The sequence below is a fragment of the Dreissena polymorpha genome, chromosome 16 (genome assembly GCF_020536995.1).
Source record: "Dreissena polymorpha isolate Duluth1 chromosome 16, UMN_Dpol_1.0, whole genome shotgun sequence".
Taxonomy (NCBI): domain Eukaryota; kingdom Metazoa; phylum Mollusca; class Bivalvia; order Myida; family Dreissenidae; genus Dreissena; species Dreissena polymorpha.
Genome location: NC_068370.1, coordinates 8,184,443 through 8,197,087, shown reverse-complemented (window position 1 = coordinate 8,197,087; position 12,645 = coordinate 8,184,443). Strand labels below are relative to the sequence as shown.

The 12,645-nt window shown below is 33.9% G+C and overlaps 1 protein-coding gene across 3 annotated transcripts in view; it reads left to right on the top strand.

The window, feature by feature from the left end:
• The window catches only part of LOC127862602 (polypyrimidine tract-binding protein 1-like), a 66,587-nt gene extending 54,024 nt beyond the window's left edge, over positions 1–12,563 (top strand). For 2 of the 3 annotated variants that reach the window (XM_052401793.1, XM_052401795.1), the window contains exons 7-9: positions 2,522–2,580; positions 3,071–3,242; positions 5,726–5,865. In XM_052401793.1, coding sequence (XP_052257753.1) covers positions 2,522–2,580; positions 3,071–3,242; positions 5,726–5,850 — 356 coding nt within the window. In that variant the 3' untranslated portion in view covers positions 5,851–5,865. Of the gene's footprint in view, positions 1–2,521; positions 2,581–3,070; positions 3,243–5,725; positions 5,866–10,107; positions 10,192–12,503 lie in introns of those variants that run through there. The other variant, XM_052401794.1, reaches the window with a different exon arrangement.
• Positions 12,564–12,645: the final 82 nt, after the last annotated feature.

The window sequence follows — 12,645 nt, the reverse complement described above, 5'->3', positions numbered from 1 at the left end:
CGTAATGTGTCATCGCAAATTAGCCTGTGTATTTTGCACAGGCTCATCAGGGACTACTTTTTCTGCTTCTTTGAATGTCTCCTTTTAAACGATTTCTCTTCTAAACAAAAATTCAGTCTAGGCAGAAAGTTTCCTCCCTATTAGCGGATGCTGACTGTACAGGCTACCGTAAAAATGCAGTCATAAGTCGAGATTTTTTTCCTCAAAAATTTAATTAAATTTACAGTCTCGACTTATGAGGTCGTCCATGAAAAATAATGATGACATTCTACTAAGATCCATCCCCGCAAACATGGTTAAAGTTGTTGTTGTTGTTGTATAAACTTGTTGAAATGCGACCCACAAAATTTCCTCTTTTAACTGATACTTACCAATTAATATAACCACAGTTTGCGCAACATTTCCATCATTTTTATTTTCATAATTAAATCCAAAGTTTTCATGTAAGCAGGTGTTTTTTTTACAACTGAACATGTAAACAAAAGATCGAGTCTTTTTTAAAGTAGAGAGAAAATTGGCAACCTGTGTGAATTGACAGTTTGATGTCATCAAAGGAAAGCCGCTTCCTGTCAAGAAGCCATAAAGCATCGCCCTTCTCGCCGATAAAATAAAATTTCTTTAATTTGTGAAGCGACATGTTCAACCAATCGCGTGTTTGTTATTCACTGGCAATTGTCCAATTATGTTTGAGCATGTGCAAAACTCCGCCTTTGAAACTGTTATGTAGAACAAAGGTGGAGTTAGCGGTCTATTGGTTATGTCAATCATTGTCATAAAAACGTGTTTTACTGAGGAACAAAGCAATTGTTTTGATAGTCAGATTAAAAGTACAAAAATTTGATTACAGTGATCACAGTGTGTCATCGGATTATAAGTTTGTGGATTATTACTAGCGTGGACAATTTAGTGCAAACTTTATAATAATAATTTATTAATTTGACTTACACATTTGATTTGTGAAAATGCCTCGAAAACGCCAACGCCATGCGTATGACAATACGTTTAAAATACGCGTGATAGAATTTGCAGAGCAATCAATTAATAATAGTGCTGCTGAATGCGAGGTTGGTGTTTCCTATGTCGTTGATGTGTAAATTACAATGTACATGTATATAAGTTCTGGTTTCATATGTTGTATTTTTTTGTTTTTATATGGTTCATTATGATTTGCTTGTCTATATTTTCATATATTATTTTTGATTTCCTAAATATATATTGATTCGTATTGATTATGTTAAACAAAGTACATAATACACGTGTCCGCTATGTCTACGTCGCACAGTGCTATATTGACCTCGTGGTCTATGTATAGAATAAAAACTGCCCGTACATTTAAAATTGCGTCTGTTTATGAAATTCTTGCACGGACAATTTCTGACTCGACTTATGACTTGGACATATTCAAAATCTCCGATTTTCGTATCATTTTTTACCCCCCGACTTATGAGCAGGTAGAATTATGACTGCATTTTTACGGTAATCTTGGACCATGCTAAGCAAATGCTTTAAGCCCGATTTTCGCAGATACCAATGTCAATGACTTTTCTATATGAAGGTTTGTGTAAGTCAACAATGATGAAGATTTTAATTAAAAATATGTTATTATATTCTCTGAATCAAATAAAATATTCATGGAAACAAAATATGTTAAACCACTTAAATCCTGCTATATTGTAATATTATTCAGAGCAATCTGGAAAATATGATAAAGGAATCTTAGAAATCGAAGCTTATATTGAGAATTATTTACACTGGCACTGGTAATCAGAAGCCTGTAACCTTATCCCTGTGGCTGTGGCTGGGATAAATAGTCCCTTTTTTGTGTGGAATAGTGATCACACATTAAAATGTTTCTCATTAAAACATTGAATTGATGCTTAATAACAAGACAGCGCTGTAAATGATTTATTAGTTCTGCACATAAACATAACATCAGATTGAATAACATGAATAAAACAAGAGCACATGATTATAGGAACTTATTCACAGATTTTGTAATATTCTGAAGTTATTCATTCAATGTTTTGAATTGGTTCATGTAAACGTTTGACGCTTTGTCACAAATGTTATTTTGCTCCCTGATCTACAGTGTTATTCTATTTTATGATCGAACTGTCCGTCCATCTGTCTGTCCGTCACACTTTTGCGTTTAGGTTTCGAAAAATGCTCATAACTTCTATGTCGCTTCAGTTGTAACCTTCATATTTAGTATGTGTATATGGACAAGGCCTTTTTTCCATACGCATCAAAATTGTGACCTCTTTGACCTTTATCTTACGGTCAGCATTTAGGTTTCGAAATCTGTGTTAAGGTTTTGAAAAAGTGTTTTTCGGGGGCATATGTCTTCCGATGGAGACAGCTCTTGTTTAATCTGTAACACAAAGTTGAAAAATTGTTGACAATCTGTGAACATGTCCCCTTGTTGACCTGATGTGACTTAAGCATGTGATTTTACCAAATGCTTCAATTTTCCAATCTTTCTGCATGATTGCGCAATCACTTTGCGTGTTTTGTGTTTCAGACACATTCCAGGCCTTGGTACAGTTTGGGGATTCAGTATCAGCCAATGCAGCTAAACTGGTAAACAAGACATGCACACAAACATCTGTGCCTTCTGTGTTTAGTAATACGTCTGACCTTTTTAAATGCCCATCTTTATAATGAACAGTTTTTGGCATTGAAAAAGATGGCTATGCGTCAATGACGTCATTCTGGGCACCATATATCTTAAATTATTATTATATTAAGCAGATCACTATGTACGTAATCGTAATACTCCTGTTTTCGAATCTTTAACAAGTTTGATATCTCCATATATCTGTGTTGTAGGAATGAAATGGTGTAATAGAAACTACATAATCCAGGATTCATGATCAGAATTTAAACAAACCTAATATTTCTGCACTTTTATTTTTGTCCTGGGTTATTGAATTCTATGTAAAGCAAACTATTCTTGCTTAAGTACTGTAGACATTTTCCAAGCAATAAAAAAACGTACATAAAAATGTGAATAAATGTTCACTAGCCCTTCAATGAGGCTGGAGTGTAACCATCATACGTACTCTTGCAGTCGCTAGATGGCCAGAACATCTACAACGGCTGCTGCACACTGCGTATCGACTACAGCAAGCTAGGCCAGCTCAATGTGCGCTACAACAATGACAAGAGTCGTGATTTCACCAACCCCAGTCTGCCCACGGGTGACCCGGGGCTTGACCAAGCCATGGCCTTTGGGGGTGGAGGTATGTACAATGAGGGCTTGACATTTGTACGATCATAATTCAAACACTGCTATTTTAACCCTTTGCATGCTGAGAAATTTGTAGTCTGCTAAAATGTCGTCTGCTGAATTTCTAAAATTAGCATTTTCTTCGATTTTTCTTTCAAAGAATACTATCAGAATAGCAAACAGTTTGGATCCTGATGAGACGCCACGTTCTGTGGCATCTCATCTGGATCCAAATTGTTTGCAAAGGCCTTCAAAATTAGGTTCCAGCACTGAAAGAGTTAATTTTGAATTCAACTTGAATTCAAATTTATAACTACAATTGAACCGTCTAGGGAAACCTGGCTGAATGCCTGTGTGTTAAGTTCCATCTCAGACCAACTTCAAACAAAAAATTCCATAAAAGTGAATGTTGTTCTTAATAAGTCTATGCAACCTGGGACTATACTACCCACATACATTAAAACGCCATTTTCCTAGATCGAGGCTCAATTATATTATCAGAGATGTGCTAACCCGTTCTGTCAGCTGATTTCCCCCTTTTGAATGCAAACATATCTGGACAAATTGATATGAACTGAACTTAATCTATTAGAATGTGAAATGTTTTGCAAACACTGTAATCAGGGTAGGATGTGTACCTGACATAAGGTATTTCTGAAATAATTCAGAATATAGTTATTACAAATATTCCTATGCAAAACTTTTTAGAGACTTTAAAATAGCAGTGTTGAACATTATATTTTGTATGTACTTGTGATGTTGATCTTTTTCATGTCACTTTAATGAGTTATGTTTTTTATGCTTATGAAAAGATTAGGGTTTCCTGGTATTCAGAGTTGCATATGAAAATGCAGTTGAAAATAAGTCTGCTTATATTTCATACTGTTTTTATGAGAAGAGTGTCACATCATTTATAGCTAATAGATTCCAGTGTGGCGAACAAACCTGGACCTGGATGTTATGCATTTATTAGTTGTAATTGACACATCTACTGGTTTAGTTTCTTTTGTTTCAGATTTGATTTCTAACATAATAATATTGATTTGTTGTCTTTTACATAGATTGTAGGCATGTTTAAAAAAGTTCTTATGATATTTACCTCCGCACTTCTTGTTCTTCTGTAATGATATTGCATGCTAGCATTAACCCATTTATTCCTAGTGGACTCTCCCATCCATCTAAATTGGATCAATTTATTTCCAAAATAAGGGATGTCTAGTATATTTATTTCGATATTTAGAATATTTATTACAGAAATTCCTTTAAGCAAACAGCGTAGACCCTGATGAGACGCTGCATGATCTGGGTCTACGCCGTTTGCCAAGGCCTTTTTTCTAGAGGTTAGGCATAAATGGGTCAAACAAGCAAGAAAATTGTATGGGGGGGGGGGGGGGTATTCAACGATGTTTGTGTTTGTCTGATAATGGTATGAAATCGTATTATAAGTGTTGTGAATATGAAACAACGCCGTAACAATTAGTTTTATACAGTTTTATATTTCTGTCTGGTTTACAAATATGTTGTTAATTATTTATGATTGTTTTTTAATCAGTTTTAAAATTATTTTCAGAAAATAGTAAGTTCTGTGTGAATGTTTGTTATAACATGAGTTTGGTTTGCTAGAACTATTATTAATGAATAGTAAGCATTCGGAGGCTAAAATTGACAGATAATGGCTTACCATTAGTAGAAAATAGTTTTACATTTACAGCCTTAGGGTGTCAAATGTAGAAGCCATAAAACCAAACTCTATGAAATAGAAGACAGTTAATAGTTCCCTAAAGAATTTTTGTGGCAAATAATGCAATTACTGTGAAATTCAGAAAGATAAACATAAGTGGTGTAAACACAAATTATAGTTATTGAAATATGGCAATTTTTTAAGAGCTCTAGGAAAAATAAACAGCTACCAGAAAGAATTAGCATACGTTTTGAAATGTAAACTGAGGAAACAATAAAAGATCCACAAAGGATTCAATTAAAGCTTTGTGGTAGAGATTTATCAAATTGATAAACTGAAACTTCAAATTTTGATTAATTGTATGAAGCCTTGGAAAATCAATTTATCATGTACTTTTTGCAAAACCTATATCCAGATTCCAGGGATACTTAATAGGACATCATTTGCATCACCAGCCCTTACAAGCAGTAGTGTGTAACCTCTTATTACGAAGGTGCAGAACAAAATTATGTCATTTGTAATGATCTTACCAACTTTCACTCAAAGGAAAAGCAAATTGACAATGGCTATATTCAAACAGCATAAAACTATACAGCCTGCGAGTAACACGCAGACAGCTCAGGTTTTATGCTGTGTGCTGCTCATTTAGTATCGTAGAGTTGGAAATGAAGACTTCAAAACTTTAGTCTATTAAGAAAGATCTTAAATTTAATTCGATTTGCTCCGGGAATACAATGCAACATAGTGCATATCTAAGGGGCTAAGGGTAAAATACGTACATTATTATTTACTGTGTGTTTATCTCCTGTGTCAAGGGCGACGGGGCTCTGACGTCAGTATGACTGGTGATGGGCCATCTTCTCTTCTAGGAGCGGGTAACCATGTTACGCAATCTCACAGTCAACATGCATTAAGTGTGTCTGTTCGTTTAATTGTTTAAAATGTTCGGTTCTGAAGTTTGCAGTTAATTTAGTTTATTCAATAGCTTTATCTGTTGATATTTTTTATCAGTGTGTCAAATAATTAGTTTTGTTAATAGGAATCATGTTTGTTTTAACTGTTGAATTAATTTTTTTGTTAATAACTCTGTGGTATCGAATGTCACTGAAATATGAACTGTTGTAAAAATCCACTCAGTTTTCATTTTTTTGTTTTGCTGATCTTTCTTTTTAATTTGTCACAAAAAAAGGTGTATACTAGGGGTCAAGGAACGGGAACATGTGGAGTTTAGGAGAGCTTTGCAATAATGTAAAATGATTAAGGCAACTGAAGTCCAATGTCATTCTCGATTTGATAAAACCAAAACAATGACAGAGATTTAAATGTTGAATTTTTGTTCCCTCATTTTATGTCTGCAACTTAATTTATGAAACATGGGAACTTGTTTCCAATGTTATGTTGGATTGTATTTTTTGTTGTTCATGTTATGATCATTTTATTTTGAGTAAATGTTGGAGGAGATTTAGAGGCCACTGAACCCCAGCATTTCCCCTTAGAATTGAGAAAAACATTGTTAAAAAATGTCTGGAACAACTTCTTCTCTAGAAGCCTGCAGCTGTGATCCAGCACATGTCTTTGAAATAAATCAGCGTGGCATCCGTATTTCTCTCCCGTGGAAACAGTATTATATTGTATGATGGTCTCAAGATCTATCACTTGTTTAGGGCTGAGCATTTTTTTTTAAATCATTTCCCAGTAGTTTGTTCCTCAACACTTCAAATGCATTATTTTTACAATAGTTTGTTTTGAATGATTGCGCAATAGTATATTCTCTCATAACTTCACTGATTGTTAGGAATGTTTATTAGCACATAAATACATCACTTGGGTTTGATGCTTTATGTGATCATGTGATGGTTTAATGTGTAACTTCTTATGTTTTATTATTTCAAGAAATGGCGTGTTACTGTTTTAGTGTTGTTGATAGTTTTGTTCATTTTGCCAAGAGGCTTTACAATCAGTGCAACATCAAATTCTTTGTGTTAACTACTCATGACTTAGTAATAGCTCTTTATGTTTATATCACCTTCCACTTTATGCAAGCAATCGCTTAGAACATTAAAGCTTTGAGTGTAACTGATCTGTTCCAGTTCAAGCTCAATATAATATCTTTGTGGATTATTTATGGCTTTCTTTGAAAAAGACTTGTTTGGATATAAAATCTGAGATTACGCCCAAGACATTGGATATTGCTCTGTTCTGAAATTCTGACCTTTGACTATTTAATCTATTTTCAGCATGAGGACACATTTAATCTGTCATTTGACTTTTGACAGAAAAACTATCATCACATAAATCACTTTCTAATACCATAAGCTTCTTGTTATAAATGCTGGTGTAATTATGGACTGCAGTTTTGATGAAACTTTTTCTATTTGAAGTTTACCCATGCAAATAGCTTGCAGTGTAAACAGTTTGCAAATATGTTGATGAATTGCCAATAGGTTTTATAATATTTCCAGCACATATTTACAAAATAATTCGCCCCCACTCAATTTTATTGACACATGGTACCATTTTGCACTAATAGTTCGAATTTATTCTGCAAGCTAGAAATCAAAATGAGATCAGCAATTAATGTGCCAATAGTTTGCAAAGATATGCTGATAGAACAATGCAAACAGTCTGCAAAGACTTTATAGTATTGGTAAATAGTTTGCAATAAAATGCACAAGCATTAAAAATACTATTCAGGCAGATGCAAATGTTTGAAATAGTGCTATCAAGCAATTTGAAAAGGCATAGCTATAAGATTGCAACGTTGATATAAATAAAGCAATGTCTTTGTTATATTTGTATGATTGCAACAGTGATATAAAACAATGTCTTTGTTACATTTGTACAATAATTTCAAATAAAGCAGAAGTCTTGATAGTGAGATTAGGTTCAAATAAAAATGGGTCTTTCATTACTTTGAAAGCAAATATCTTAAATACATTCTGCAAAAATATAGCTAAGGGAAAATGTTGTGTGGGCATGTACTCAAATTGTTCTTACTACTTCTATTTCATCAGCGTACAATCATCAAATTATAGCTCTAATTATTTCCAAAGGAATTTCTGGAAGCGGCAAAAAATGTTAATTGCCATAGATGTTGTCAGGAAGTTATCATTAATTGCTAGTCTGGCATTTGATGTGGAAAATGTCAATAAAAATTACAATAAATATCACTGTCTGGGGTAATACATGTGATAGAGCAGAACCTGGGACATTATTCTCCATAATACGTGTATTTCTGTCGCAGTGTCAGTAGCAAATATGAGGGAATAGTATGATATATCCATGTTGAAAACTGCCTGGGAACACATTTTGCAACGCCCTCCTTGAGTCGTGTTCTGAGAAAACGGGGCATAATGCATGTGGGTTAAGTGTCATCCCAGAGTAGCCTGTGCAGTCTGCACAGGCTAATCGGGGATGAAACTTTCCGCCTTAATTGCATTTTTGCCAAGAAGAGGCTTTATTAAAACGAAAAATGTAATTAAAGCGGAGTGTCGTCCCTGATTAGCCTGTGCTGACTGCACAGGCTAATCTGGGGCGACACTTTACACACATGCATTACGCCCAGTTTTCTCAGAATACGACACATATCCATGTTGAAAGCTGCCTGGTAACACATTTTGCAACGGCTTCCTATATCCTCCCCGCCGTCTCCCTGATAATGATCAGAGAATATTTCAGCTCAGACATTTGTTTGTAGCTAGTATGCTCTAACAGCTAATTAATGCCTCTGATGTGAAGTCATGTTTTACATGAAATGTTGATGTTGCTGATAACCACGCAAAAATGGCATTTTGTCCGCCAAACTTTGTGTTATTACATCATAATATTTTTATCATATACCCAGCTTTGTTGGCTAACATACACATGCATATGTAATTCTGAGGTTACTTGAGTTTTAAATTGTTTATTATTGTTTAAAAATTTTGTGTTTCCCGGACCTCATGAAAAAATATTCACCATAATTGAAGTCATTAGATTTTTATGGGAAGTAAAAATTTTGTTAACTCATGTTTAGATGTCGACCATGGGTAATAAACAATAACAAAAATCAAAATCATGTTAATGACTGGACACGCATTCAACTCTACATTTTTAGTTCCTTATTTTATAGATGAAATGCCACATATATATGCCAGCAGATTTTTTGTTTGCCACTTTAAATATATTTATGTTAACCCTTTGGTATGATGAACATTTTGATTATTTGACATACTGTTGTTTTATGTGGTTGTTTTATGTGTATAGTAACCAATTGTTTTACCATATTTAGGTTAGAGCCAATGTTAAATTAATCATTGTTTATCTCTTTTCAGATTTAGCCTTAACATATATTTATGCCACAGTGTTAAGTTTATTTATCAAAGAATCTTTATTACAGGTTTATAATTTGTGTGAGAAATATGGGCTGTGCTCTGTGGAAAGGGGTTTGATGCATGTGTGTAAAGTGTTGTCCCAAGTAAGACTGTGCAGTCTGCACAGGCTTATTAGGGACGACACTTTCTGCTTTTATGGTATTTTTCGTTAACAGAAAATCTCTTCTTTGCAAAAATCCATTTGAGGGGTAAAGTTTCGGCACTGTGCGGACTGCACAGACTAATCTGGGACGACACTTTACACACATACATTAAACCCCTTTTCACAGATCAGCTCCTATGTATCTGGCATGTTAGTTAAGCCTTATATAGGGGTCATCAATAAGTTATAAGTGGTTGGCCTTGCCGATGCAGAAGACAGTCATTTCATTGCGCATTTTGATCAAAAATTTTACAAAATCTGTGACTGATTTATTTGCATTATAAGCTATACAAATTATGTTAATGCTTTGACATTCTTAATTTGTTCATATATCTTGTGTTTGTTATTTTTAACCAAAATTGATTTTATATATTTTAAAATCAAATATGGTTGTTGAAATTATAGTTTACTTGCCCTTTATTCAATAACTGTCTTTTGTCATATAACCACCTGAATAAGGATGCAAAAAACAAAAACATTTTGCAGAATATACTGTTTACTTCCTTAGTCTCAATAAGGCATGCTGCACCATTATTACATTTGTATTACTGTATGTATAGATCATGTACATATGTATTATAATTTCCTTTTGTCAATTTGTATAAAACATTTGTTTGTATTAAGTTCCTGATTTTGAATCTTAATGTCTACTAACATACAGCTTGTTTGTCCCGCACTCAAGGTTCAGGTATTATGGTTGCCACAATGCCAAGTTTAAGTCCTGCGCATCACCTCTCCCTCGGCGGAATTGGCACCCAGCACTTCGGTACACAATAACTCCGTCGTCTCTCTCTTCCTCTTGGTCATACGGAATACTAATTATACCTCTCTTGTTTTCTCTTGTGTGTGTTTTATTTTCATACCAGAGACTTACTCAAGCTCCTTGGACTCCTACACTTCTATAAAAAAAAGCATTGCCCTTGTTTTTTTTAAAGATATTTTATATGTTAAATTAAATTAATTAGTATAGTAATTAATGAAAACTGTTGTTGATTGCTCAAGATTTTCATTTGTTTGATTGCTTAAAACTTTTATTGTTTGATTTCTTAAAAAACAACACTTTTTGAGTATTAAGCCAATGTTTTGAACATTAATTGATTTCAATGAATTAAATGATCTGCAGAATGCTACAATTAGCACTAACTGATTTGTGAATTTCAAAGCAAGGTTTTTCCTTAACTGTTTTTCTGTTCCTGTAATTTGGAACAATTGATTTATCATGCAAGGTTAAAGTGCCACTTCGAAAGGCATGGCATGTTTCATTTTATTGCTTCCCTCTGGTGTCTCTATGTGGATAATTTTTTCTTGTACATATTTTATAGCCTTGTCTTCAGAACTGCTATTGATGTGACGCAGGTGTAAAAAACCTAAACTGCTGAAGAATTACTTGAAACTTAAATGGAAATTACGAGCTTTCAACACTGCCATTTATTCTCTTCCAAGTCTGTAATTCATTCTTCTTATATGAAATTACAGCAAAATTTATTTAAGATGCTGCCTCTCTGTTTTGCTAAATTGTTATTGTGTGATTAAAGCAGTTTAGGAAAGCACTTTGATTGTTTTGAGCCATATTCTGGGAACAACTGGGTTAATGCAAGTGAATAAAAAGGCCACATAGGCGAATAAGGGAACCACACTTTCCTGCTTTACGAATTTTCATTTAAATGAAGTCGCCAGTAAACAAAAATCCCGTTTAGGCGGGAAGATCATCCCTGATTAGCCGGTGTGAAATGCAAAGGCTAACCTATGATGAAACTTTATAGACATGCATTTAGCCCTGTTTTCTCAGAACAAGGCTTGTTTTATGGCAGTCTTCTCTGCTCATTTCAATTGCAAGATAGGATCTGTTCTATCTATCTTGTAAATAAAAGCTGACAATAGCATTACTGCTTTGAAATCTCTGTATGCAAACTTTCTAGTTCGAAGAATTGTGTCCTTATAAGAGATATATGAGATGAACAAGACAGACCCATTTTGCATGGAGATTTCACTGCATTAATGGCTGTTGGTCAGCGTGATCTGAAATGCTTTTCTGAGTTATGCAGTCCTTCTTTTGGCATGCCAGAAAATCCGCTTTAAATGAATTTTACAAAAACTCTTGCATAGCAACCAAGCTTCCTGTGTCTATATTGATTTTCTTTACGTGAGAAATTATAAATCTTAAGACTATATAGAAGAAGAGATAGCTGACTGTGACTCTTCCATATATTCATTGGTCATTAATCTGTCAATGACAAAAGATGTATTGCAAATTCCAGAAAAGCATTGCATATGTTACTTCTGTTTACAATAGCATGTAGCAATACAAGTGGACCATAATTCTCCTATATTTCTTCTATTGTTAAACCTTTCAGTGCTTTTACTTTACAGCTAATGTTTTATTCCTATTTCCGTGCCTTTCTTAAAAGTGCCTGAATGCATGCAGAATGATTTTAATCAGCTTTTTTTCTGTTAGACAATAGGAACAAGTAACGTCTTCTGTTATTAAGATGCAATTTTTTTAAGAAGTTAATCATGATTCTTTGAACACATTTGGGAAATTATTGGAAATTTGTCAAGTCAAAACCCTTGTCATTAAGCTTTGAATTGATGATAATGTTTGCAGCCATTCAGGCATCCAACAAGTAAAAGATTCTTTAGTATTACCTCTGACAACTTTACTTCACAAAGACTTTGATATACTATTTTCACTCATATTCAAGATTGTTTCAACTTAAAGATAAAAATGTTTAGTGATAAAATATTTCTGGGATTTATTTTTCTCTGGTGTACCATTTTAAGTGGAAAAGTGTATAAAAGTTTTTGTGCAGGGAAAGCCCTTCTACATGTAGTTTATATACTCGGAAACACTAACTAAGAATTATTGAGTCTTATCAGTTGGCAATGCTCTCTTACTTCCTTAAATCTGGCTCTTTTCCAATTTATTTGCCACTGTAGATCTGAATGTAATTTGTCTTATCAAAGATTTTAAAACTTAATATATAATTGGAAATCAATGGTTGTAAACACAATGGTATAAAATTGAATAACATGACAATTAGCCGATTTTCTTTACAATTCAAATATGTATTTTTGAAGATGCCAGGTACATGTTGGAGGCAAGTGAGTAAAGCCAAGACGTTTTCTGGACATTGCCACAAGTTCTTATTCTTTTATTCTGTGTTTCTGCTGTTTCTAGCATAGCATGCCGGCCTAGCAGGTAAGAGTGGTCTCACCTTTT